Source organism: Apteryx mantelli, chromosome 3 (assembly GCF_036417845.1).
Source record: "Apteryx mantelli isolate bAptMan1 chromosome 3, bAptMan1.hap1, whole genome shotgun sequence".
NCBI lineage: Eukaryota > Metazoa > Chordata > Aves > Apterygiformes > Apterygidae > Apteryx > Apteryx mantelli.
In genome coordinates this window covers 140,484,364-140,509,951 of record NC_089980.1, presented here as the reverse complement: position 1 = coordinate 140,509,951, position 25,588 = coordinate 140,484,364, and the positions used below count along the sequence as shown (strand labels likewise).

The 25,588-nt window shown below is 69.4% G+C and overlaps 3 protein-coding genes across 3 annotated transcripts; 1 reads left to right on the top strand and 2 right to left on the bottom strand.

The window, feature by feature from the left end:
• The first annotated feature begins 1,893 nt into the window (after positions 1–1,893).
• Positions 1,894–9,401, top strand: TRIM54 (tripartite motif containing 54). Its single transcript, XM_067294636.1, has 9 exons — positions 1,894–2,061; positions 2,794–2,966; positions 3,368–3,710; positions 4,234–4,467; positions 4,751–4,773; positions 5,546–5,670; positions 5,920–6,021; positions 6,202–6,240; positions 9,292–9,401. The coding sequence occupies exons 1-9, from the start codon at positions 1,894–1,896 to the stop codon at positions 9,399–9,401; spliced, it is 1,317 nt and encodes a 438-aa protein (XP_067150737.1).
• Positions 9,402–10,483: 1,082 nt separating this feature from the next.
• Positions 10,484–12,863, bottom strand: UCN (urocortin). Its single transcript, XM_067294635.1, has 2 exons — positions 12,717–12,863; positions 10,484–10,801 (listed from the first exon to the last, which is right to left on the bottom strand). Exons 1-2 carry the CDS (start codon positions 12,861–12,863, stop codon positions 10,484–10,486), a joined length of 465 nt encoding a protein of 154 aa, XP_067150736.1.
• Positions 12,864–14,451: 1,588 nt separating this feature from the next.
• MPV17 (mitochondrial inner membrane protein MPV17) lies at positions 14,452–25,459 on the bottom strand. Its single transcript, XM_067294523.1, has 7 exons — positions 25,363–25,459; positions 19,977–20,092; positions 19,196–19,288; positions 18,341–18,436; positions 15,954–15,986; positions 15,663–15,715; positions 14,452–15,573 (listed from the first exon to the last, which is right to left on the bottom strand). The coding sequence occupies exons 1-7, from the start codon at positions 25,433–25,435 to the stop codon at positions 15,504–15,506; spliced, it is 534 nt and encodes a 177-aa protein (XP_067150624.1). The 5' UTR covers positions 25,436–25,459; the 3' UTR covers positions 14,452–15,503.
• Between the last annotated feature and the right edge of the window lie 129 nt (positions 25,460–25,588).

Sequence of the window (25,588 nt, the reverse complement as noted above, 5' to 3'; positions counted from 1 at the left end):
TTTCCCAGTCCCTGCTGCTGAGCTGCCTGGGCTGGGCTGAGCTGTGCAGTCCCAGGGCAGCCGGAGCCTGGCAGGGGCACCCGGGTCCTGCTGGGCTAACGCGGGCTCTCTCGGAGCTCCCGCACCACCGGTGCGCAGGCGCATGTGTGAAGGAACCGTTCCAGTTCCCCCTGCTGCCACTGTGCTGTGCCGCAGCCACCCTCTTCCCCCTTCTGCCTGGGGCGGGAGACAGGAGCTGTGGCCCTGTGGGGACGGGACCTGTCCCTGTGCTGCTGGATGAGGCACTGGGGCACCAGGCTGGCACGGCACTACTGAGGCTGAGGCAGCGCAGGAGCTGCAGCACCCACAGCGGAGTGGGGCGCCCACGGCCCGTCGCAAGGGCCAGCCCCGCTCTGCACCCACCAGGAGCAGCTCTCAGCCCCCCCAGGTCTGTTTCCACCGCCTGTGCCAGCTCACGGCTCCACGTGCATGTCCTGGATGGTCCCTGCCCTGCACCAGGGTGGGAGAAGGGGCAAGCGGGCTGCCCTGAGCCCTGGCCCTTGTCTCTCGGCCCGCAGCTGTGTGCGCTGCCTCACCCACTAAATATAGCTGAAGTGTCAGGGCGAGTGGCGCGGGACGGGGGCGTCCCTGGCACCAGTGTTCCCGGGCGTTCTTCCATGCCAGTGTTTGGGGGGGGGGGGGGGGGCTGGCTCTGGCCTGTGTTCACGGGACCCGAGCCCGCTCCCAGCTCTGTTATCTCCCGGGAAGGGCATGTACCCGCCGGGCGAGAACCTGGCAGCAAGGCAGCTTTGTTCCTCCTGAGCTCTGCTGATGCTGTGCCAGCCTGGCCAGAGCCACGTGGGGCTCCAGCGGGCCCTGCACAGCCCTCGCCACCCTGCTGCCTTGGCTGGGGCAGGGGCCCTGTCTTCATCCCTTCGCAGGGGCTGCGGGGGAGCCCTGCTGCACTGAGGGTCCCCAGGGAGCAGCTGGGCTCACGCCAGAGCAGCAGTGCGGGCAGCGGAGTGAGGTCTGCCCGGGCTCTGCACTCGGGGCTTGTTGGGAGAGGGGGGCGCAGCCCCATGTGCCTGGGAATGGCATGTGGGGATGGCACATGGCATGACACCCCAGCATGGCACCTGGGCATGGCACCTGGCATGGCATACAGCATGGCACCTGGGAATGGCACCCTGGTGTGCCATGCCAGGAGCATGGGACTGGGAAGGGGACTTGGCGGGGTGGTGGTGTCTTTGCCTTTGGGCTGGGGGCTGCTGCTGGCCCCATGGGGCTGCACCCCTGCAGCTGGCCAAGATCCAGGGCTGAGGCAGAGACAGGGCACAGGACATGGGATCCCTGGGACTGGAGCAGCCCCGGTGTTGACAGGGCGCAGGACACGGGATCCCCCAGACCGGAGCAGCTGCGGTGTTGATGGGGCACAGGACACGGGATCCCCCGGGACTGGAGCAGCCCTGGTGTTGACGGGGTGCAGGACACGGGATCCCCGGGACTGGAGCAGCCGCGGTGTCGGGGCCGGGCCGCTGCGAGGTCCCTGCCGTGTTCCCGGCCACGGAGGGGAGGCGGCGCAAGGGACCGGGGCTCGCGCGGGTCCGGGGTCCGGGGTCCGTGCGCGCCCGCTGGCGCTGGCCGGGGCCGGGGTCCCCGCGGCCGCCTGCCGGTGCGGTGCGGGCGGTGCCGGGGGCGTCGCGGCCCCCGCCCGGCGCCGTGACTCAGTGTCACCCGACGCCGCTGACAGCTGCGGCGGCCCCGGCGGCTAAAATTAGCGCGGGCGCAGCGGGCGGCTCCGGCGGCGGCGGGGCCCGGGACCGGGAGAGGGGCCGAGCGGTACCGGGGCCGGGGCCGGGTGTGCACGGAGCGGGTCGGGCCGGGCCGGGCCGGGCCGAGGCGGGCACCGCGGCGATGAACTTCGCGGTGGGGCTGAAGCCGCTGCTGGCGGAGGCGCGGAGCATGGAGAGCCTGGAGAAGCAGCTCATCTGCCCCATCTGCCTGGAGATGTTCACCAAGCCCGTGGTGATCCTGCCCTGCCAGCACAACCTCTGCCGCAAGTGCGCCAACGACGTCTTCCAGGTGCGGGGCGGCCCGGGGGCTGGCACGACACCCGGCGGTGGGGGCAATGTGACCCCCGACCCGCTGTGGAGGGGGAAATGTGACCCCGACCCGCCGGGGAAGGGGGGCGGATCCAACCCCCACTCACCCAGGGGGGACCCGACGGGACCCACAGGGGAAGGCGAGCTGGTTCCAACCCCGACCCACCCGAGGTGGGGGGGGGGGCAATGTGACCCCGACCCACCGGGGAAGGGGGGTTTGGTTCCGACCCACCCGAGGGGGCCCGTCCCGAGCCACCAGCGGGGTGGGGGGCAATGTGACCCCGACCCGCCGGGGACGGGGCTGGATCCGCCACGGGCCCGCCGGGGCTCAGCCGCTCGCCCCGCTGCCGGCAGCGCTGCGAGCTCGGGGCCGGGGCCGCGGCGTGTCGGGGCCGCCGTGGGTCGCTCCCGGGTCGCCTCGGTGCGGGGTTGGGGGGGGGGGGGGTCCGAGCCGGGTCCGGCGGGGCGCGGGGCTGCGCCGGTTCGGTGCCGGCGCCGGTGCCAGCGGGGATCGGGGCACGGCGGGTCCGGGCTCCGGATTTGGCTCCCGGCCCGGGGCGGCGGGTCCGGGCTCCGGATCTGGCTCCCGGCCCGGGGCGGCGGGGCCGGCACGGCCTGAGGCGAGGGAGCGATCGGGGGAGAGGGGCTGCCCGGTGTCCCGGGGTTGCCCGGTGCCGCCCTCTCTGACACCACCCGCCCCCCCCCGCCCCAGGCGTCCAACCCGCTGTGGCAGTCGCGGGGCTCCAGCGCGGTGCCGTCGGGGGGCCGGTTCCGGTGCCCGTCGTGCCGCCACGAGGTGGTGCTGGACCGGCACGGGGTGTACGGGCTGCAGCGCAACCTGCTCGTGGAGAACATCATCGACATCTACAAGCAGGAGTCGGCCAGGTGCGGCCGGCACGGAGGGGGCACCGGGGGGGAGCCCACGGGGGGGAACCCCCGGGGGGAGCCCATGGGGAAGCATGGAGGGAGCTCATGGGGCGCACAGGGAAGACACAGAGAGAGCCCACAAGGGGCGCCAGGAGGGGGAGGCCACGGGGGAGCCCAAAGCGGGAATCCACGGGGGGCACTGGGAGGACACGGGGGGACTGAGCCCCCTGGATCTAGGGGAGTGCACAGGGTTCAGGGCTGCATGCCCAGGGCTGGGGGTGGAAACCCACACGGGATGGGGGCATCAGGGCCCCTGCGGGCCGGGAGCTGCATGGCCAGTGGGTGCTGGGGCAGTGGGCACATGGCCCACGGGTCCTGGGGGGCCGGTGCGTGGTGGGCATCGGCGCCCATCCCCGCAGGCCGCTGCACACCAAGGCGGAGCAGCACCTCATGTGCGAGGAGCACGAGGACGAGCGGATCAACATCTACTGTCTGCGCTGCGAGGTGCCCACCTGCTCCCTCTGCAAGGTCTTTGGGGCACACAAGGACTGCGAGGTGGCGCCGCTGCCTGCCGTCTACCAGCGCCAGAAGGTGGGTGGCCCTGGGGGGCTGGTGTGGGCCCGGGGGCCGCCCGCCCCGCTGGCCCTCACCCCCGTCTGCTCCCAGAGCGAGCTCAGTGATGGCATTGCCATGCTGGTGGCGGGGAACGACCGCATCCAGGCCATCATCACCCAGATGGAGGAGATCTGCAGGACCATCGAGGTGGGTGCCAGGGCATGTCCCCTTGGGGCTCTGCAGCTCCATGGCCGGGGCAGCGGCGTGCCAGTGCTGGTGCCCGAGCTCCACGTTGCCGCTGGGTGAATCCCACTTCACGCACCCGTGTGCTGCCACCCTGGCGCGCTCGGAGCAGTACTTGGAGCAGCGTTCGCAGCTGGGAGCCCCGACGGCTCCTTGCACCCTGTCCCACCGACCCCAGCACCTGCCAGGCTCAGGATTGCCCTGGCTCTGCATGGTCTCCAGGTGCATGGCCCCAGAGCAGTGCACATGGGATCAAGGGCCAGGAATGTCCTCGGGAGAGGAATTTCCTCCCAGATTGCAGCACCTAAAAGTCACCCTGGGACCCCCCCCCCCCCCCCCCCCAAGGCAGAGGGGCTGATGGAGCCCAGGATGTGGTGGGGCCCCTGGTGCCAGTTACGGCCCCGGGGCAGTGCAGCCAGCGGGGAGGGGGGGGCCCGTGGGGCCATGGCGGGGCCGTGGGGCACCCGTGATCCCAGTGCTCCGGCAGGAGAACGGCCGGCGGCAGAAGCAGCAGCTGGGGCTGCGGTTCGAGGCGCTGTACAGCATCCTGGAGGAGCGGAAGAAGGAGCTGCTGCAGAGCATCGCGCGGGAGCAGGAGGCCAAAGAGCAGCGCGTGCGCGGCCTCATCCGCCAGTACGGCGACCACCTGGAGGCCTCCTCCAAGCTGGTGGAGTCGGCCATCCAGGCCATGGAGGAGCCCCAGATGGCCGTGTACCTGCAGGTCTGCCGGGGTGTGTGTGTGTGTGGGGGGGGGCTGCCGTGCGTTGGGTGGAGGGAGAGCGGGAGGACAGCTCCCTTTGGGCATTGGAGGGGGGGGGGTGGAGGGTCTGCCCCAGGGCAGGGCGGGGGGGGGGGGGAACAGGTCCCTTTGGGGGGGGGGCTGCCCCAGAGCTCTTGGGGGGGGGGTGTCTGTCAGTGGTGACCAGCCATCGAGTCCCCGGGGGTCCCTGGCCCCATTGATTGAGCCCTGCTTCCTCCCCTCTCCCCCCCCCCCCCCCAAACAGCACTCCAAGGAGCTCCTTAAAAAGTGAGTTGTGCCACGACTGGGTGCAGGGAAGAGGGCCATGGGGCTGGGCCGGGACTGTGGGGCTGGGTTGGGGTTGTGGGACTTGTCCAGGTCAGTGGGGCTGGATTAGTGCTGTGGGGCTGGGTTGGTGCTGTGGGGCTGGGCCTGGGCCATGGGGCTGTGCTGGGTCCATGGTGCTGGACTAGGGCTGTGGGTCTGTGCTGGGGCTGTGGGTCTGGGCTGGGGATGTGGGGCTGGGGCTGTGGGTCTGTACTGGGGCCATGGGGCTGAGCCGGGTCCGTGGGTCTGTGCTGGGTCCGTGGGGCTGGGCTGGGTCTGTGGGTTTGTGCTGGGTCTGTGCTGGGTCCATGGGGCTGAGCCAGGGCTGTGGGTCTGTGCTGGGTCTGTGGGTCTGAGCTGGGTCCATGCAGCTGAGCCAAGTCTGTGGGTCTGTGCCGGGTCCATGGGGCTGGGCTGGGTCTGTGGGTCACAGCTGGGTCCATGGGGCTGGGCCGGGGCCGTGGGTCTGTGCCGGGTCTGTGGGTCTGTGCCAGGTCCATGGGGCTGGGCCGGGTCTGTGGGTCTGAGCTGAGTCTATGGGGCTGAGTCGGGGCCGTGGGTCTGTGCTGGGTCTGTGGGTCTGTGCCAGGTCCATGGGGCTGAGCCGAGTCTGTGGGTCTGTGCCGGGTCTGTGGGTCTGTGCCAGGTCCATGGGGCTGGGCCGGGGCCGTGGGTCTGTGGGCCCGTAGGTCAGTGTGGCGGTAGCTGCCCCACGGCGTCCCCGTGCCCCCAGGATCACGGACATGTCCAAGGTGTCGATGAGCAGCCGCCCCGAGCCCGGCTACGAGAGCATGGAGCACCTGCACGTGCGGGTGGACTGCGCTGCCGAGGCGCTGCGCAGCATCGACTTCTGCATCGGTGCCGCGACGGGCGCAGGGGGATGCGGGGGGATGCGGGGAACACAGGGGGATGTGGGGACACGGGGGGGACATGGGGATGCAGGGGAACATGGGGGACACGGGGGAACACAGGGGACATGGGTTGCATGGGGGGATGTGAGGGGACATGCGGGGACATGCGGGGGACGGGGGGGGATGCAGGGGGGACCGGGGGGACTGGGGGGCACGTGGGGTCTGGGCATCCCCAGTGACGCGCACCCTCCTGCAGAGCCACTGGGCGAGGACGAGGCCGACGGCTTCGTGGAGGGCAGCGAGGCCGCCGGGGACGAGGAGCGGCTGGAGGGGCCGGAGGTGTCCGACGCTGCCGAGGGTGAGTCCTGCTGGCCGGGGGGGCCGTGCCGTGGGGCCGCGCTGGGGGGGCTGCACTGTGGGGCCGTGCTGGGGGGGGGGGGGGGGGTCATGCATGGCAGAGCGGTGCCAGTGCCGGTGCCGGAGCCGTGCCGTGCCGTGCGGCCCCCGTCTCCATCCTCTCTCCGCTCTCCCTCTGCAGACGTGGGGTCGTGGCAGAAGCCGGCTGGTGCTCCCCATGGTGAGACCCTCCGTGGGGCCGGGTCGGGGCGGGCTGGGGGGCAGCGGGGAGGGTCCTGGCAGTGGGGGCTGAGGCCGCTCTCCCGCGCAGGTCAGCACTGAGCGGGGCCGCGGCAGCGTCCCGGCTGGAGAGCACGTGGCGCCGGCAGCACCAGCGAGTGCGTCGCGGGCCCCCTGCCCACCTCTGCATGTCCCTGCGAAGCGGAGCTGCTCCTGCCCAGCATTAAACCGTGTGAGAGGAAAACCGTCTCTGTGCTCCCTGCTTTGTTTGCCCCGGGGCCGGCGCCGCTCCTGCTGGCGTGTCCCCGGCCCGGCGCGAGCACGCGGCTGTGCCGGCCACTGCGGCGGCAGCGCGGTGCCCGGGGCGCGCTGAGCAAACAGGCGGCGATGAGCTGGCCGAGCGCAGCCGGAGCACTGCAGCCATCACCGCACTGGGGCACGGCCTGCGGGCTGCATCGCCGCCACCACCGCCTCCGCTGCCACCACCGTGTCCGCTGCCACCGACGCTGCCGCTGCGCTCCGGCTGCGTCAGCCGCCTCGCCCGGGCACCGCAGCGGGCACGCGTCACGGCTGACGCACGAGGCAGCGTGCACAGCCGCAGCTCAGCCTTGTCCCCTGCCCCGGCGGGGACCGGGACCGTGCCCAGCTGCCACCACCCTGTGGGGCTGTGGCTGCCCCAAGCTGAGTCCCCCAGCGGCAGGCGGGTGCGGACACCCTGGAGCGAGCGGGGCAACGGGGCTGGGCATGGGACAGGATGGGGTGCAGGGGGCCGAGGGGAGCTGGTTGCCACCGCAGCTGCTAACAGGTGGCTGCAAGAGCTGGACCCCTCCCGGGAGGTGCAGGAAGAGGACGAGAGGCAGTGGCACAAGCCGGGAACCCACGGATTCCCGCTAGATGAAGGGAAGGGTTTTCCTGTTGGGGGTGTATGGGGCCGGTCTCCTGCCCTGGCGAGATCAGGCTCAGGGAGCCTGGCCACGTGCCGGGCCCTGTGCTGAGCAGGCTGGGAGCAGGCCCGGGGCCTCCCCCACGGTGCTGTGGGTGCCACATGTCACACTGTGCTCGGGACACGGCTGGACAGACACAGGGGCCCTGGAGTGAGATGGGTCCACCCAGATGGTGGGGCAGGAGCTTGGGATGCTTGAGGGAAAGAGATGTGTTTGCATGGCCGGAGGAGGGGGCACTTCATAGCCCCTGGGGTGCAGAGATGCCAGAACCAGACTCCTCCAGGGAGGGAAACACAAGGCAGGACAAGAGGAGACGGCACAAGCTGGAGTGGAGGAAACTCCCCTTCGATACCTGGAAAAGCTCCTTCTCCTGAGAGCAGAGCAGCCCTGCGACAGGGCTGGGGTGCCATGAGCAGCTCCAGCCCTTCCCAAAATGGGTCCTGCTTGGAGCTGGGGGGTGGGCAGGAGACGGCAGCGCTGCAGCTGAGCCCGCCTTGGCATGGCACTGCAAGTGCCCTGGCCGATCCCCTTCCACGGGACATGGCAGCACCTCCCTCTGCATAGGGCATGGCCTACACAGCGCATCCTCCAGACATGGGACAAGGCCTGACACATCCCCCTGCGTGGGACATGGCACAGCACATGCCTCTGCATGGGATATGGCCAACACATCCCCCCAACATGGGGCACGACATGGGAGGTGGGCACGACTCATCTCCCCTATCTCAGTAGCCCTTGGCTGATCTCACTCCAGTTTGTCCATGTCTTTCTTGTCGTGGGGCAGTGGGACCCAGAGGGGATGCAGGGTCTAGCTGTGGTCTAACGAGCGCTGGGTGAAGGGAGATCACCACTTGCCTCCATCTCCCGGCTGTGGTCCTGCTCATGCAGCCCAGGACGCTGGTGGCCAGGGCACGCTGCTGGCGCACGTCACGCTTGTGTCTACCGAGATGGCCAGACCCTTCCGGCAGCGCTGCCCCGTCCCCAGCCCGTCCGTCCCCAGCCCCTGTCGCTGCCGGGGGTTCGTCCTTCCCAGGGCAGGACTTTGCCTTTGCCCCGGTGCGGCTCGTTCCTGCCCGTTCCTGCGGCCGCTCTCGAGCCAGCGGGCTGCTCGGTGTCGTCCCCAAACTTGACGAGCAGGCGCTCCGCTGCTGCCTCCTCCAGGCCATCGGCAAAAACGCTGGCCAGGACAGGTGCCCGGAGAGCCCCGCGGTTCGCCGCTTCTCGCCAGCCTCCAGGCGGAGACGGCCCAGGAACCGCGGCTCTGAGCAAGCTCGCAGCCGATACAAACCTGGGAGGAGCGGCTGATACCCCGGAGGACTGTGCTGCCGTTCAGAGAGACCTCGACAGGCTGGAGAGATGGGCAGAGGGGGCTGCGTTGGGCAGAGCGTTGCCAGCAGGTCAAGGGAGGTGATCCTGCACCTCTGCTGAGCCCCGGTGAGGCCGCACCTGGAGTGCTGGGTCCAGAGCCGGGCTTTCCAGTACAGGAAAGACATGGGCATGCTGGAGTTAGTCCAGCAAAGGGCCATGGAGATAATTAAGGGACTGTCCAGCCTGTAGAGCAGAAGGCTCAGGGGGATCTTTTCAGTGTGTATAAATACCTGGGCGGAGGGGAGGTTTTGGGGGGGGGGGGGGGGGAACAGGGCCAGACTCTTCTCAGTGGTGCCTAGTGAAAAGACAAGAGGCAACAGGCACAAATTGAAATACAGGAAATTCTGTTTAAACATAAGAAAAAGTTTCTTTACTGTGAGGGTTCACAAACACAGGAGCAGGTTGTCCAGAGAGGTTGTGCAGACTCCATCCTTGAAGATGCTCAAAATCCAACTGACACGATCCTGAGCTACCTGCTCTAGCTGACCCTGCTCTGAGCAGAGGGTTGGACCAGATGATGTCCAGAGGCCCCTTCCAACCTCAGCCGCTCTGTGGTCCTGTGATCACTCTCATGCTTGCAGGGTGTGGCCCTTAAAGACCAGCCAGCTTTCCCAAGCTCCTTCACCCTTCAGAGGTGCCTTCCATAGGATCCCCCCACCAGTTCCCTGAATATGCTGGTCTGCACTCTGCTACACCCTTTCCTCACTCTCGTCTGGATCCTCAACTCCACTCTTTCATAGCTGCTACAGCCAAGGCTGCCATTGACATCCCCAGGCAGAGCTTCCTTGTCAGTACCAGCAGACCTCGCTGTATGCCTCCCATGGTTGACCCATCCAGTACCTGCATCTAGAAGTTACCCCTGACACCCTCCAGAAACCTCCATGACTGCTTGTGTCCTGCTATGTCAACCTTCTAGCTGATACCAAAGAGGTTCAAGCCCCTCATGAGGAACAGGGTTTCCCATGAGGATACTAAACCTCCCTCCAGCTGCTTCAAGAAGGCTTCATCCACGTCCTCCTCTGGGTCGGTGGTCTGTAACACGCTCCCACCACCATGTCCCCCTCACTGCCTTCTCCTCCAGTCCTAACCCACCAGCCATTGCCCCGCAGAGGAGCCCCACACCCTGAGTCCTGCACTGGACCATATGCCCTTCCTGAAGGGCCTGTGTTGGTCTGTCACAACCCCACCACACGAGCTGTCCTGCCATGCTGCTGGTGCTTCAAGGACATCATGGCGGTAACACTGCATGGGGAGCGCAGGGTCCGACTGCCGGTGCCCCGGCTGCCGGTGCCTGGGTGCACATGCCCGGGGGGCCCTTGCCCTGCTTGGTGGGCCGGGGGGGGCCTTCTTGTTCCCATCGCGCTGCCCCCTTTGCTCCCCACCACGTCCACCGCTACCTCCTTTCATGCGGGGGCCTGTAATCCCCCCCCCCCCCCCCCCCCCCCGGGCACGGCACTTCCCCGCCCGGCGGAACGCACCGCGCGGGCACAGCCCCCTTCCCCCGACCCCGTGTGCTCGGCGCTGCCGGTCCCGCTGCTCCCTGCCGGCCGCGTCCGCCCCGCTCCCCGCCCGCGGGACCCGGCCCGGCCCCGCTGAGCCGGTTCCCCGCGACGAGCCGGTGCCCGGCGCCGCGCAGCCCCCGCCTCGCACTCGCTCACGCCTCGGGTTTCCACCACGTTTTATTACAAAACCGGTGCCGGCCCGGCGGCTCCTGCGGGCCCGTCCCGGGGCCGGTACGGCGCCCGCCTTCTCCGGCGTCGAGGAGGGGGCGGTTGCAGCGGGCGCAGCCCGGTGCCGGTCCCAGTCCCGGTGCCGGTGAGTTCGCCGGTGCGGCGCTCAGCGGCCCACGGCGAGGAGGATGCGGCGGTCGCAGGGATCGCGGCCCCCGGTGCGGCCCCCGGTGCGATCCCCGGCGCGGCCCCCGGCGCGGCCTCAGCGGCCCACGGCGTCGAGGATGAGGCGGTTGTCGTCGGCGCGGGCGCGCTGGCTCTGGGCGCGGGCGAGCAGCAGGAGGTGCCGCAGGAGGTGGAAGGTGAGGTCGATGGAGAGCGGCGGCTCGTCCCGCCGCGCCCGCCACGGCTCCCGGGGCGGCGGCAGCGGCGGCCAGGCCGGGCGGCCCCGCGCCTCGGCCCCGGCCCCCGCGGCCGCTCCCGGGACGGCGCCGTCGGGGCGCGCGGGGGCGGGCGGCGGGCGAGCGAGCAGCAGCAGGAGGGTGAGCAGCGCCCGTCGCATCCTGGGCTCCGTCCGCACCTGCGGAGCACGGGGAGCATGCGGGGCACCGGGGGACTCGGGACGGGTCCCGTTCCCAGGAGCCAGAGGGGACACGGAGGCTTGGGGACCGACTCCACTGGGGGGCCGTCCCGTGCCTGGTGCGCCGTCCCCGGCCCCGCGTATTGCACCGACCACTGCCCCGTGCGCCGTCCCCGGCCCGTGCCCCGTCCCTTGCCCCGTGCACTGTCCCGCACCCGGTGCGCCGTCCCCGGCCCCGCGCACTGCGCTGTCCCACGCCTGGCGCGCGGTCCCCTGCCCCGTGCGCCGTTCCCTGCCGGCGCATTGCACCGTCCTGCACCTGCTGCGCCAGCCCCGTGCACCGTCCCCGGCCCCGTGCACCGTCCCGTACCCGGTGCGCGGTGCCCTGTCCCGTGCCGGAGCGCTGGCGGTGGAGCGGAGCACGGTCGGTCCCGCGGGAGCTGAGCCGGCGGCGCGGCCAGTGCTTATATAGGGCCGGGAGCTCGGGTTGACGTCAGCACCGGGCACGCACCGGCCGGCGGGGGGGCGGGGAGCGCGGAAGGGGCTCCGGGACGGCGGCGCCCCGGGACCGGCCCCGCGCTCACCGGCACCGGCTGCGGCGGCCGCGCTCGCGTTGCCGTTCCCGCCCCGCCCGGAGGGCGCGAGTCCCGCAGGAGCCCCGGCCCGAGCCCCCGGGGGTGCCCCGAGCGCCGGCCCCCCCCCCCGCCTCCCTGCACCGAGCGGGGCCGCCCGCCGGACACAGCCCGCTCTGCCCGCCGGTTCACTCCTGCTGCTGCACCCCGGTACACGGAGCCGTCCACCCCAGTGCCCCCTGGCATCACTCCCGGTACCCCGAGCGGCAGCCCCCGCAGCCCCCCGGTGCACCCCGTACCCCGCTCCCGGCCCCCCGGTTCACCGCGCAGCCCCGGTGCGCCCCGTCCGCCCCCGGTTGCCGCGCGGTCCCGGGCCCCCCCCGCTGCGATGCCGCTGTCCGCGGTGCTGAAGCGGCGGCGGGGCCGGGCAGCGCGGTGCCCGCGACCGGCCCCGTCCCGTCCCGTCCCGTCCCGTCCCGTCCCGTCCCGTCCCGTCCCGTTCCGTCCCGCCGCGCCGGCCACGGGCTCCTCCGTGGGGCCCGGCCTGAGGGCGGTCGCGCTGCGCCCAGCTCCTGGGCGGCACCGGGCTCTGCACGCGGCAGCGGCGGGGACCGTCCCGGGGGGGGGGGGGGGTGACAGACCTCGGCCACCGGCGCCCCTCAGCACGGGACGGCCACGGGTCAGACACACGCGACCCGGCTGTGGCGAGCGCCTCCCCCTGCTGGGCCAGTGCGGCCCAGCCTGGTGGCACCGTGCCCCTGGCAGTGCTCGCAGGCGCAGAGGTCAAACCGCCACGCGCTCCGAAGGCCAAGCTCTGCAGACAGCCCAAAACAGCAAGGAAGCACCACTGGCCAAATAGCTGTGACTCATAGTGCGAAGGCACCGTGAGCCCACGGCTGCTGCTGGTGCATGCAGGATGTTCCAGCTCTGGGCACCGGTCGCTGCTGCCAAGAGGCAAGGTGGTTGCCGGTGCACTGCACGGCTCTTGCAGGCCCCCGAACGCTGTGGCCCTCCCAGAACACCCCGAACTTCAGCCTCATGGTGCTTCACAGCCAAGGGGAACCGCTTTGCCACCAGCTCCAATGCTGGTGCAGCCGCTAAGACCAGCCCTAAGTGGGGTCTTCTCGTGGTGCAGCCGTTTTGCAGAGCCTGGGGCAGTGGTTCACCTGACCGTAGCACTGTGTTTCCCACACGCAGCACTGCGCAGACACGGTGAGGCACCATCCTGCCTGCAGCGGGTGGGCCATGTGGTCCCTGACGTGGAGCTGGTGTGAAGGCTGACACCGCCATTCCCACAGCTCCGGGGCAGAGCCCAGCAGGGCCTAGGCCTTTGCAGCCCCCACCTTGGCAGGGCTGGTGGTCCCAGGCACAAGTGCCCAGCTCATGTCGAGTGGTGGTGGCCAGCCGGGCAGGCAGTACTTGGTGGCTGGGCCTGGCCGGGCAGGTGATGGTGAAGGTGACTCAGGCAGCATGGCTAGCGCAATGTGCATGGCGAGGGTTGCTGACACAGATTTGCTTGGCAAATCGCTGTTTTGTGCTCTGCCGTCGGTTGTGTGTGGTGTCTGCCTGGGTTTGGGGCCAGGCCGGTGCCGTGGCTGGAAGGGCGGACGAGCACGTGCCCACAACTTCTGCCCTGTGCTCACCCAGGAGCTGGTCCCAGCACGTCACTGCCAGGCCTCTGCACACTTGGCCGGGGACAGTCCCCGGGCCCCAGCCTCCGAAGGACGGGCTGGAGGAGTGTCTGGGCTCAGGCCCACAGCCAGGCCTGGTGGCTGATGCCAGGCTGTTCCAGCACTTCTCCCAGTGCTGTTCCTGCACAGCCCCACTGCACGGACCCAGCCCCACAGCAAGAGCTGCCCCTTGGGGCAATGCCAGCGCAGGCGGGCGGCTCTGCTATGCCCCAGCCTGGAGACCCAGGGCTGCCAGAGGCTGTTCTCCTTGCAGGGCAGAGACAGGCAGTCCTGGAGCTGGAGCCTCCTTGCAGCCCCTCAGGCACTGAAGGACCTGCAGATGGGAGGGCTCTGCGGGCCCCGTCCCTGTGCAGGGTGCACTGTGAAGCTTGCATCTCCCACACGCATTGCTTGAACTTCATCTGCCATAGTCTGGACCAGCCCCTTGGTCCAGCTGCAATCCTCCAGCGCCAGCCTTGCCGGCTCGTGTCCGACTGCTCAGCTCACCGCTGCCTTGTGCTCCAGCAAGAAACACTCCACGGCTGCTGTCGTGCTCTTTGCAGCTGTGAGCACGGCGTGGGCCTGCTGGCACTGCAGCAGGTCTGGGTCGCAGCCACGCAGGACAGCTGTGGCAGCCACCAACCCACCGAGGGGCTCCACTGCATCACCCTTCTCCCAGAGCAGCCCTGTTATGGAGCACCCACAGCCAGGCCTTGCCCCCCACCCCCAGTCAAATCCCCCGGCGCTCCCAGCAGTGTCCCACAGGCACCAGGTCATGGGAAAGGCCCAAGGAGGCTGAAACTGCAGCTCCTCTGATGGAGGAACTAGGCACTGCGTTAGCACCCCAGGGCCAGAGCAGGGCCAGCCCTTCCTGACCCCTTACAAACCAGTTAAAGGGCTGCAGTGAAAGTCCAGAGCGTGCAAGGGCTGGCACGGAAAAAGGCTCCATGCTGGGCCTGGAAGGAGGCTGCCGGGAGCAGGAAAGACAGTGCTCTGACGGTCAGCTAATGCTGTACCTGTGGCTGGTTGGCCCAGCCTGTACCTGGTGGCAGCAGCACGCCGGGACGGCTGCCTCCAGCACTGCTGGGCTGCAGCAGCACCGCCCAGCGGGTCAGAGCCTCAGGCCCTGGGGCGAGATTAACCACCGTGATCCTGCTCTGCTCTGCTCTGCTCCCAGAGAGCCGGGTCAGGATGCGTCAGGCCAAAGAGCCCTGGGGGAGGCTGGGCAGGAGCCGCATGAGCCAGGGCACAGGACGGGCAGCTCCACACAGCAGCAATGCTGGGCAGCTGCAGCTTCACGGGCCTCTTCACAGCCAGGACAAGGCTTGTCTCAGGACCCTACGTCGTGGGACAGAGAGGGGCCAGGGCCCTGGCAGAGGTCCATGAACTCAGTTGTCACAAGAATCAATAGGGAACAACCCTGTTTATTGGGTGCTCCAACCGCCAGCAGCAGGGTCACAAAGAAAACCTACTTTCACTGCAAAGCCTAACCGGACTGTGGAGCTCACTGCTGCAGGACTACAGAGGCCAGGGCAGACTGGACAGCCACCTCCTCAGCAGCATTAACCCCGGCTGTCAGGTGCAACACTGAGCTTGGGCCATGCCTAACCCATGGCACGATGTGCCAGGCAGCCGCACCAGGACTGCAGTGCTCCCACTCCTCACCCTCTCCCAGGATCTACCACTGGAAAAGGACAGACCACCCCTGCAGAGCAGAAATACCCCAGGCACGCGGGGCCAGGGAGAGGAGTGAGCGAGAAGGACGGAGAAGTGCCTCAAGGGGCAGAGCTGCCCCACGGCACTGGCAGAATCTGGGAGCAGCCAGGCCACGCTGGGCCTGGACACAGGGACGGGAACCACCCCGGGCTGGTGCTGTGCAGGGTTTGGGGGCCGGCCTCCGAGGTGGCAGGAAGGCAGGAGGTTTGGGGGCTCCTGCCCTGTGAGGGCTAGACACTGGGCCCAGCTCTGCTCGACGTGACCCTCGCGGCTCAGCGTGGGGAGGGCCTTGCCCGCTGTGGGAGCAGTCCTGCAGTCCCCAGCCCTCAGCCACCCCCGGCCTGCCCACACCGAGCTGCTTGCGGCCGGGGTGAGCGCAGAGAGCAGCGGGGACCCTGCTGCTCCGGGGGCAGGCGGCAGCAGGGGGCACCCGGCTCAGCCCAGGGCACCGTGCTGCTCTCGGGGCCAGCACCCAGGCCCGGAGCAACCCCCAGCACTGGCCTGGCTTGGGGCAGACAAGGCTCCAGCTTTACTTCCCCACGTCCCTGGGAGCAATGACAGCTGGAGCGGCAGGAGATGGGGGCTCCCGAGGAGAGGGCTGGATGGATGCTGCCCAGCACACTGGGCAGCCGGATCCCCCATCCCCATCCATGGCCCAGGGCACCTGTTTCGCAGGCTCTGGATGCGGTGCAGAGTCAGACAGCACAGGGGGAGACGGGGCAGTCATGGGGGGGGCCTCTCCTCTCACATCCGATTTGCTTTCCAGGAGAGGTAGCAGTTCCAGACGATGGCAACGCACTGGACGACAGCCAGCCTGGGGACGGAGAGGGACAGTATCGGCAGCCACGGCCACAGGGACCGGGAGCCGCGGGGCTGGGCCTGGGGCTGGAGCTATCTTACTACCTGTGGTTCAGAGGGACGAAGTAGAAGTTTGCAATTTGCACTGGTGGCCAGATCTGGAAAGAGGAGAAACAGAGCGGTGAAGGATGCCATGGCCAGGCATCCAGCTGGCACCCTGCTGCCTGTCCCCGCCTCGGCAGGGCCCCCATGCGCTCAGGGCATTGAGCTGAGCCCGGGGCAGCCCCCCGGGCAGGGGGACGGGGCAGAGCGGCACGGCAGCAGGGCACGCGCTGGGAGCTCTGGGGACAGACACGCGCAGGGCTGACTTCGGCTCCCGCTGGCGCCAGCACTTACGCAGTAGTTGGTCAGCAGGGCATCCACGTAGTCCTGGGGAGACAGGAAGACCGTGAGCTTGCCACCCAGCTCCTGCGGGCACCCCAGCCCTGCCCAGCACACCCAGCCCACGGTCCTGACAGTGGCAGCTGTTTCACAGGCCCAGGGAGGCCCCGGCTGTCGCGGGGCAGAGACTGGGATCGCTGGTGAGGGTGGCACAGCCTGCTGGCAGCACCAGCGCGGGGGAGTCTCTGAAGAGCCGTTTGCAACCCGAGGTGGAGGCAGACTGGCCTGCAGGCAGGCACGAGGAGTGGGCAGAGCACCACGGTCTCCCCGCCATGGGCACCTCGGACTCCACGGCCTCTCCGGTTGGGTACTGAGCGGTTCCCCTCCTCCCTCCCCACCTGCTGCCTGCACCTTTCCCGAAGACATGCCCACTGGGGCCAGGAGAGGGGAGGCAGGGATGGGAGGGCTGGCCACGGCTGCTCTGTCCCCAAGAGCCCTTCCCACGCCAGGCACAGCCCATGCTGCCACAGCCAGGCCACCACGTCCCACTCAGCCTGGGCAGGCCCAGCTGGCTGCAGCGTGTGGGGAGAGCAGGGGGCAGGCGTGGGGCAGGATAAGGTGCTGCAAGGGCAGAAGGTGAGCCAGGACCCCTGCAGCAGCTTTGGGCACGGGGGCAAGGCAAGGAGCACTCAGCTCCTCTCCTGGACGCAGGCCTGCCACAAGCCCTGGTCCAGCCCTTTGAGGCCTGTGTCCCCCAAACACCTTCCCAGGCACCAAGGGGGCAGAGATGGGTAGCAGCACTGGGGTTGGAGCAGCCAGGCTGAGCACCCCATGTGCTGCACCTCATGCCGCACCTGCAGACACGCCGCAGCCCTGTCCCATGGCCGCAGGACAAGTCCCCTCCATCCCGGCCTGGCTGTGACTCAGCCGGGAGCCCAGCCCTCCTCCAGCGCTGGCTGGCAGCCCAGAACGGGGAGAGCGGGCGCAGGGGTGATGGATGCTCCGGTGACGTTTCCTCTACGTGAAGAGGGAAGGATGTGCCCCAAGCCAGGGGTGAAGGTGGCTACAAGCAGGTGCTGCTTGGCCCCAGCCCAGCACAGTTATCTCCCAGGGCAGAGCACAAGCCCCAGCACCCATCTGCTGGGGGGCAGCCACAGCTTGGAGGAATCACCCACCACAAGTGTCGTGAGCCCTCCAGTGGTCAGGCCCCAGCCCATTTAGCAGGGATACGGCAAGGCAAGATATGCAGCAGGACCTGGCTGAGAAACACAGCTGGGGTTGACGGGAACGCTTAGGGGTGCTGCCTGTGCCGACTGCCTGTCTCCATGCGGGATGTGAGAGCTACCGGGACGTCCTGGAGTACCTCATGGCTGCTACTGCAAGCGAGACTCTCAGCAAAGCCGGGGGAAGGAAAAGGGGTAATTCAGTCCTCCTGCCAAGGTTTGCTGTCTGCACTCCAGGGCGGGGACTAAAAGCAGGGAAGGTCTCTGCCAGCACGTGCCTGAAGCCTTGCGGGCAGCTGGTCAGTGCCCGGCGGGGTGGGAGCAGCCATGCGGAGAAATGCGCGCTGGGCAACGGCGCACGGGGCTGTGCCGGGACTGTGCCGGGACCCCAGGCAGAGCTCCTTCCCTATGGTCGGCACGCAGCTGGGGCCCAGACCCCCAGCTGGGGCAGCACCACCAGCTCGCAGTCTGCGGGAACAGGGCCAGGCTGGGCCGGGCGGCCCTTCACACACCGACCCTGGCTACAGCCCAAGGCAGCCGCCCGTGTGCCAGAGCGGCTCTGCTCGGCACCCCACCAGGGCAGACACCAGCCCTCCGGTGCAACTCGCCGTGGCGCAACCAGGCTCAGCCTGCGTGGGGCGGTCGCCCCCTCCCTGGTGACTCACCCTCCGGACCCGCTGTCTCAGCTACTTGCGTTAGTTTCCAGCAATTGCTAATAGGAGCCATCACAGCAATGGCCCCGGGAGACGCAGCCAGGAGCGGGGCAGGACGTGCGGGGAGCTGGGCGGCACCAGGCACCCAACAGGACCGGCCGTGCAGCTCCTGGGCCCTGGCTCCAAGCACAGGGCCTCCAAGCCTCTGCCCTGCAGCTGCCTCCCCTTCCCCGGGCCCGGCCATGGGGCACCAGCGGAGCTGGCTCTGGGCTTGGGTCCTGGGCTGCACAGGAGCTTGGGGCAGCTGGTCTGGGCCAGACTGAGGATGGAAAAGCGCAATGGGAGAGCTGTGCCGGAGACCTGCAGTCAGTGCTGGGAGCGGGCAAGGCCTGGGCACCGGCACGGCCGCCATCCCGAACAGGAGCAGCCTGCGGCGCTGACGCACCGGGGGAGCTGCCAAGGCGTCCTGGCTGCCCCTGTACCGGCTGTGGACAGCCCCACACCACCCCGAGGAGGCAGCACTCACCTGCTGGATCTTGGACCAGTTTTCCTGCACTGACAGACCATTCATCGCCCCCGCGATGGCAAGGAAGCAGCCGAGGAAGCACGGTGCAAAGCCCCCCTGTAAGAGAGGAGTCGGAGCCCCATGTCGAGGACCCCAGAGGCAGGCCAGCAGCAGGGTGACGGGGGAGCGCTGGGCAGGGCACGAGGGCTGCCTGCTGCACCTCTCCCCGCAGGCACAGGCCAGCTTGCCCAATGCCCTGGGGCTGCTCGGCCTGTGGGCCCCATGCCAGGCCCCCAGCACAGAGCCAAACAGGAAAGGGCCACAAATCTGGAGCGGTCCAAGACCAGGCTAAGGATGCCTCCTCTGCAACCTGCCAGCCCCATCCCTCCACCAGCTCAGGTGGCTGCTAGGCGGGAGCCAGGGCAGCACCGGGTCTCCTCCAGGGCCCTCACAGCAGCAGACACCAAAGCAGCAAGGATATCAGGGACGGCACTGCCAAGTCTCCCTTACTCTTGTGCAGAGGATGCATAAGGCAGCTCTGAACAGTGATGGCATCACTGGCCACAGGAGAAAGGGTGAAACACGAACACTACAGCTCCCGTGAGAGCAACAGGCTGGCCCAGGGCGCCCCACAGAGACACTCTGGGCTGCAGGGTTGAGATTAGCACCTGCCCGATGCCCCAGGGACTGCATGGTGCAGCCCTGTACCCGCATGGAGCAGCTCCTGGGCACCATTCCCTGCCCAGGACCTGCTGCACCAAGCAGGGGGTCTCAGAGCAGGATGGAAACCTCCCTGCAGCCACACAGCTGTGCCTTCCTGCCGCATTCCTGCTGCACGAGTCCCGCACAGAAACCCCGCACCCACGCAGCACTGACCTGGTCCAGAACCATCTTCTTCACGGCCACAGCTTTTGTGGCTCCTGGGATGAGCCGATCCAGGACCTTGTACCAGCTGCCCAGGACGGGGCCCTGCAGGAGCCAAGCGGTGAGGGGCAGGGCCTGGCTGTCCTGGGCCATGGGGGGGTCAGGGCTGGGGGTCTCGAGAGCCCTGTGGCACCGGGACGGAGGGACTTGGGGCCTGCCCCACTTCCCCCCTGCACAGTGCAGGCTCTGCACCGGGGCCTCTGCCTGCCACGGGGGCAGCCAGCCTTGCCCCGCTTGGGGATGGATGCGGGGACACCGCAGCCCCACTCCCCTGCTGGCCCCCAGCAGGCTCCCCTGCCCTTCCTAGAGCAGCCGCGCAGCCGGGGCTGCACCCGGCCCAGACAGCGCCAGCACGAGCACCAGGACAGCTGGGTGTCGGGGCTTTGCGCTTGCCTCAGTCCAGCCTTGGATTGCATTTGGATCCAGCAATTGCACTTATGATCCAGCCTTGCCTCATGCAGGAGAGCGGGGCACATTTGCACGTTTGCGTGCAGTCGCCCTCGGGCCAGGTAAACCTCCCCAGGGTGCAGGGGCAGGGAGCTCCTCGGGGGGACCCAGCTCTACCGCGGCTGCAGGAGGCAGCACCGGCACAGCCCAGCCCTCGTCTGGGCACTGAGGTTTCATGCCCTGGCTGAAACAGCCCTCCTGACACGCGACTCTGTCACACCGCTGCCCGTGCAGCGCTCGGCATGAGCGCAGGCCCCCCCACACCCACCACGCGCTTGGCACTCACCACGAAGCAGAAGCCGATGGCCATCATCTTCACGGTGCGGCGGCCCTGGTGCCCGCGCAGCCCCCTCCGCTCCACCAGCTGCTGCGCGATCACGTCGCCAGCTCCCATGAGGGCCCCTGCAACCAGCACAGCCCGCTGAGACGCCCACCGCGCGTCAGGGCAGGACGAGGCACCGGCGGGTCCCAGGGGCAGCCCCGCCAGCCCCTGCCTGGGCTGCTGCCCCCTCCCCGCGCCGCCCGCGGCCACCACCCCCGAGCTCAGCCCGTGTGTCCCCGAGCCCCCTCCCCGAGTGCTGCCCGAGGCCTGCGCAAATTCAGCCCCTTAGGTTTCCTCCCCGGAAAGCCAAACCCTGCCTGTGCCCCTCTCGCTGCTCAGCGGCATCACCAGCACCGAGACCCAGGTTAGGCTCGCTCGGCTCCAGGACCGGCCCCAGGTTCTCTGCTCCCTGGCCCTTGGCACAGCTCTGCGCCCTGTTTCCATGTCAGTGTGCAGGTCCTTTCGCTGTGCCCTCGCCTTCTCTGCAGGGTCCTGCTCAGCTGGGCTTTTGGCAGCTCCTGCTCTCCCCTACACCTTGACCTCTTTGACGCAACTCCGTTGGCTCGGCGCTCCTTCTTCTTTACAGGCTCCCTGTTTCCTAGCCTTCCTCGCAAGGCAGTCCCCAGGCACGTCTCCAGCCCCCCTTTGCTCCTGTTCCCTTCTTGCACAGAAACCCCGTGCACCTCGAGCGCTCACCAGGAACACCGGCCCCGGTGTCCCGTCCCTCCACCCAGCGTCTGCCTGCAGCCCCGAACGAGCCGCCCGCTCGGCCTGGGCAGGACTGGACACGGCCGGGCCACTCTCTGTGCGGTTCCTCGCCGCTTGGTGAGTGGAAGACGCTTGGTGCATGCACAAAGCCAGGGCTGCTGCCCCCAGGAACGCCTGGGCCCTGCCACCGGGCCCTGCACTCGCTCCTCCTTCCTTCCCAGGCCATGGGGCTCTCCGTGACGGTGCCCAGCAGCGCTCCACAGAGCGGATCCTAGTCAAGCCCAATGCGGTCTCGGACCCAGGACTGCTGCAGGGGAGGTGCCTGCAGCCTCCCCAGCGCCCCGTGGCCCCAATGTGTTTGCCCGCGGGTGCCGTTTCCCAGGCCGGCACCGCAACGCCCCCGCCGCAGCCCAGCACGACTGTCGCGCGTGGACCAGGGCCGCAGCACGGCCCCCGGGAAGCTGAGAAACCTCGGAGGGCCTGGACACGGCCCAGCGAGACCTGCAATAGCCAGAGGAGACAGCACAGGCCAGCAGAGCCTGGCCACGGTCCAAGAGGCCGGGCAGGAGCCAGGGCCCCGGCCAAGGCCGGTGAGACCTGGCCGTGCCCCAGCGAGGCCAGGAGGGCTGGCCTGGGCCACCGCAGCCCCACAGAGCCGGCTCGCTCCTGGCAGCGTCTCCCAGCAGCACGTCACCGAGCACCGGCGCCCGCCTCAGCGCGGCACCCGGAGGTGCTGCCTCATCTCTCGGCACCGAAAGCTTGGCCCTCCCCAACGGGTCGCTGCTGCTCCCGGCGCTCCAACGCTCCCCTCCTGCCCGAGGCTGCGGGTACAGCACAGCCGGTGACACGGCCCCAGCCCCAGCCCCGGCCCCGGCCCCGGCCCCCTCTCCCGCCACGGACCGCAGCAGCTCCCGGGGGGCCCTGGAGAGCCAGCGCAGCCCCTGCGGCAGCAGAGCGGGGGACCCGGAAGAGTCCTCGCGCAGGGACGCCCCGGTGCCCGGTGAGCCAGCGCGGGGGCAGGCGGCCCAGCCGGGGACCCAGCGCTCCCAAGGGCGCAGAGCTAAACTCGGGGTGAGGACGGGGCACGAAGCCCGCAGCTGGGGTCACAGCGCCTGCCCAGCACCCTCGCCAGCTCCGTCTCTCCCTTGGGAAGGGCCTGGTGGGGAAGGGCAAGCTGAGGGCCTGAAACAGGAGGAAGCTTCAGCACCGCTGGAGCCTGCAGCGGCAGGAGCAGCCCCCGCCAGCCCAGGTGCCGGGGCAGCGGCCGCAGCAGGCGATGGCAGGCAAGGCCACAAGGCAGGACTGCTGGCCGCCTGCTTGCCGCGGGCAGCCTTCCCGCTCGGCACAGGCGGGCTCCCCCCGCTCGGCGCTCATTGAGAAAGCGCAGCCAGCACCGCTGGCGTTACTCATTCACTGCCCAAGACTCCGGGCGCAGAGCCCAGACGGGGGGCAGGCGGTGACGAAGCAGCGCTGGCGCTGCCAGGTGGGGACAGGTCTGTCTGCGCACCCCTCCCCGGGCCAAGGAGCGCGGCCGGATTGATCCCCTCGCGATGACTTCACCCGCTCAGGGCTGGTGCCAGCGCTGCTCGCCACCAGCTCAGCACCTTTCCGGCCCTGCCACAGCTCTGGCGCGGGGCTGGAGCTTACCGGGACCGTCCGGAGCAGCGCATCAACACAGAGGCCAGCCCCTGCGCCTGACCCCGTCACTGCACTGGGTGGGAAGGCTGCACACCGCAGCGCGGTGCCAGGCTGGGAGCTCCGGCGCGCGGCCAGCGAGACGGGTGAAGGCTCCCGTGCTCTGCCCGTGGCCGCCTGCACCCCAGGCCCGGCGGGAGTCGCTCGCGACCCGAGGTGCCTGTGCAGCACACACTCCCTGCCACAGCACCGCAGGAACGGACGCGCGGGGAGGCAGGACCCCGGCCAGCCGTAGCGGCTCCGTGCCCGCTCCAGCCCGGCCTGCCCCGGGCCCTCTCGCCTGCTCTCAGAGCTAGCGGGCAGCAGGGGAGCACCCGGCTCCCGGCCAGGTCGAGCCTCGGGCTACCCGGCTGACCCCACAGGCTGCCTCCCCCCGAGGTCAGGGGCCTCAAAACAGGCCCAAGTCTAAGTAGGGCACGCTGTCTGCGTCCCCCGTCCCCCACGGGCCTCGCTGGCGGGCAGTTAGAGGCTGTGCTGCTACCGCGGGAGCACGGGACTGCTCCCCACAGGCAGGGCCAGCAAGGTCACCCGCTGTGCCCAAACCCTGCTGGCGTCCTGGCCCACGGCCCTGGACGCAGAAGGCAAAGCACAGCCAACGTCGCAGCTCTCGTGGCCGGGGGACAGTGATTCGGCAGGTGTGCACTGCTCGAGGTGCCAGGCACAACAAACTGCCAGAAAACCGCCCTGGCTCTGCCCCAGTTCACCTTCGGGCCTGCCCCAGGGGGGAAGAGTCCTGGCGGGAGCCCCCCCCCCCCCCCCCGAGTCCCATCGGCTCCAGGGAAACAGCGGTGCTCGCCCCACACCACGGCCCCGCTCACGGCAGGGGTGGACCTGAGCTGCCCGGCGCCGGCGGGGATGCTGTTCCCAGCAGTGTTTCCAGGCAGGTCCAGGCTCAAAGATGGAGCCTCTTCTCAACCATGCGGGTTGATCCCGGATGAGCCCACTGCGCAGAGCGGCCGTGCCATGCAGCTGCGTACCAAAACAGCACAGCTTGCCCGAGGACTGCAAGGCCGTGGCAAGGGGAGCTGGCTTGTCTGGGCAGCCCCACGCTGCAGCGGCACCTCAGCACAGCAGGGCCAGGCTCTAACACAAAAACTGAGACCAAACTGCAGCCCGGAGTGGCCCCATGGCCACAGCCTGCACCAAACCCTGCTACAGCAACGGGTGACAGTGGCCCAGAGGGGCAGGGACCGGCCCTGGACAGACCTCCCCGCTCTGCCTTGGCCTGCCTCCAGAGAGCAGGCAGATGGATGTGTAGCTGAGCAACCCAGTGATATAGCAGGTGCCAGGCAGTAAATTCCATCAAATAAGACAAAAATAACTCAGGGAACAGTGAGGCGGCCTGGCAGCACCCCAGCGGTATGGCAGGCAGGGGAACGTGCCGTCACCCCCGCAGGCAGCAGGGAGGGCGGCCAGCGGGTGCACACGGAGCAGAGCCCTCGCGCCCCACGGCTTGCTGGCGCTCCTGCCGGGCCATGGCACGGGGCAGCGGGGCAGCCTCCCCACTCCTCGCAGTCCTCCTTTTTCAGACATCCTTGATTGCCAACTACTTGCGAGCAGCGCCCTCGGAGCTCGAGTGATCCCTATAGGGAGGGCTGCAGCCAGTGGGCGCACGGGAAGGACGGGGCATGCAGGGACCCAGCCGGCTCGCAACACGCGCCACCCCTTCACGGGCACGTCTGCACGCGCAGCGCAGGCAGGACAGGCTTTCCCACGAGCCGAGCCCAGGCCTACGCTGAGCAGCACAACCTGGCTCCCAGGGGCAGAGGGGAAAGTGCAGATGTCCCCAGGCTGCTCAGCACTCAGGAGAGGGAGCCCAGGGCCGGCGCACGTAGGAGCATCCTCACTCCCAGCAGCTTCCTGCACAGGGAGTGCGTCCTTGAGGCACCGGGGACCATCTGCCAACGCCCAGGCAGATTTATGGCACCTCCCACCCCAGCAAGCAGCAACGCTTTTACGGAGATTAAATCATCTGCGTAGAGGACCGCACGCGGCTCCAGGAGCTGTCGTCTGCGCTTCCGCGGAGGCGGGGGGCTCTCCTCAGGCAGCACACGACGCTTTCTGCGCCTGAGCACGAGCCTCAGCCGCAGCGCACGCAGCCTGTCTGCCCCGAGAGCCCGTGCCGGGAAGAGGCTCGGGCCCCGTGCTGACCTGACTGTGTCCTGCCACTGCTCCCACCCAGGCCACCGTCGCAGGCTGCAGCCAGTTGAGCCCCCAGATGGCTACGTCCCACCATCAACCCAGGCAGGACCGGGGCTTCCAAAACAGCCCCTGCACAGGACACCAGGGTGAGTCCTCACGCCTGCGGAGGCCCCCCCAGGCTGGGTCTCCTCCTCACTGCCCCTCGTTAGCCCCCAGGGCAGGTCCCCACGCAGAGCCCCTTCAGCCGCCAGGATCCACCCAGGCCCCCGCCCGCCATCCGCCAGCTGGGGGCAGCACCACCGGGAACCTCCCATGGCCAGCGGGGCTCCCCCTTGCTGCTGCCCCGGTCCCCACTGGTGGAGGACAGGCCCGTGCCATCACAGCCCTGCGTTACCGGGAGGGACAGGGCCCTGTCTGTGGGGTGGAACCCACCTTATGGGGTGGGGCCAGGGCAGGGCCCGTGTCCGCAGGACAAGGGGACCTCGCGCTACCGGGAGAGGCGGGAGAACAGGGCCCGGTGTTCGGGGGCGGGAGGGGGAGGAGAACAGGGCCCGGTGCTCGGGGGCCGGGGGAGTGGGGGGGAGAACAGGGCCCGGTGTTGCGGGGGGACGGGGCGGGGAACAGGGCCCGGTGCTCGGGGCGGGGGACACGCAGCCCGTTCCGCCGGGGCCTGTGCTGCGTGGGGGCGGAGGGGGGCGAAGGCCGGTGACACCCGGGGCGGGGAGAAGGGGACGGACACGGGGCCCCAAATTACTGGGCTGAGGGGGAACACACATTTCCGCCCGGCGGCGGCCCCGGGCCTTACCGGCGGTGAGGGCCTGCGCGGCCCGCGGCCGCCGCGCCAGCAGCCGCCCGTAGCCCCTCCACAGCGCGGCCATGGCGGCGCGCCCCCACTACGTCACCACGCGCGCCGCGGGGCGCGGCCGGATGACGCAACCCGCCCCGCTCCCCCTCTGCAGGCGATTGGCGCGGCGGCGACGGCGTCAGAGGGCGGGGCCTCCGCGGCGGTCGGCGGCGCGCGGAGGGAGGAG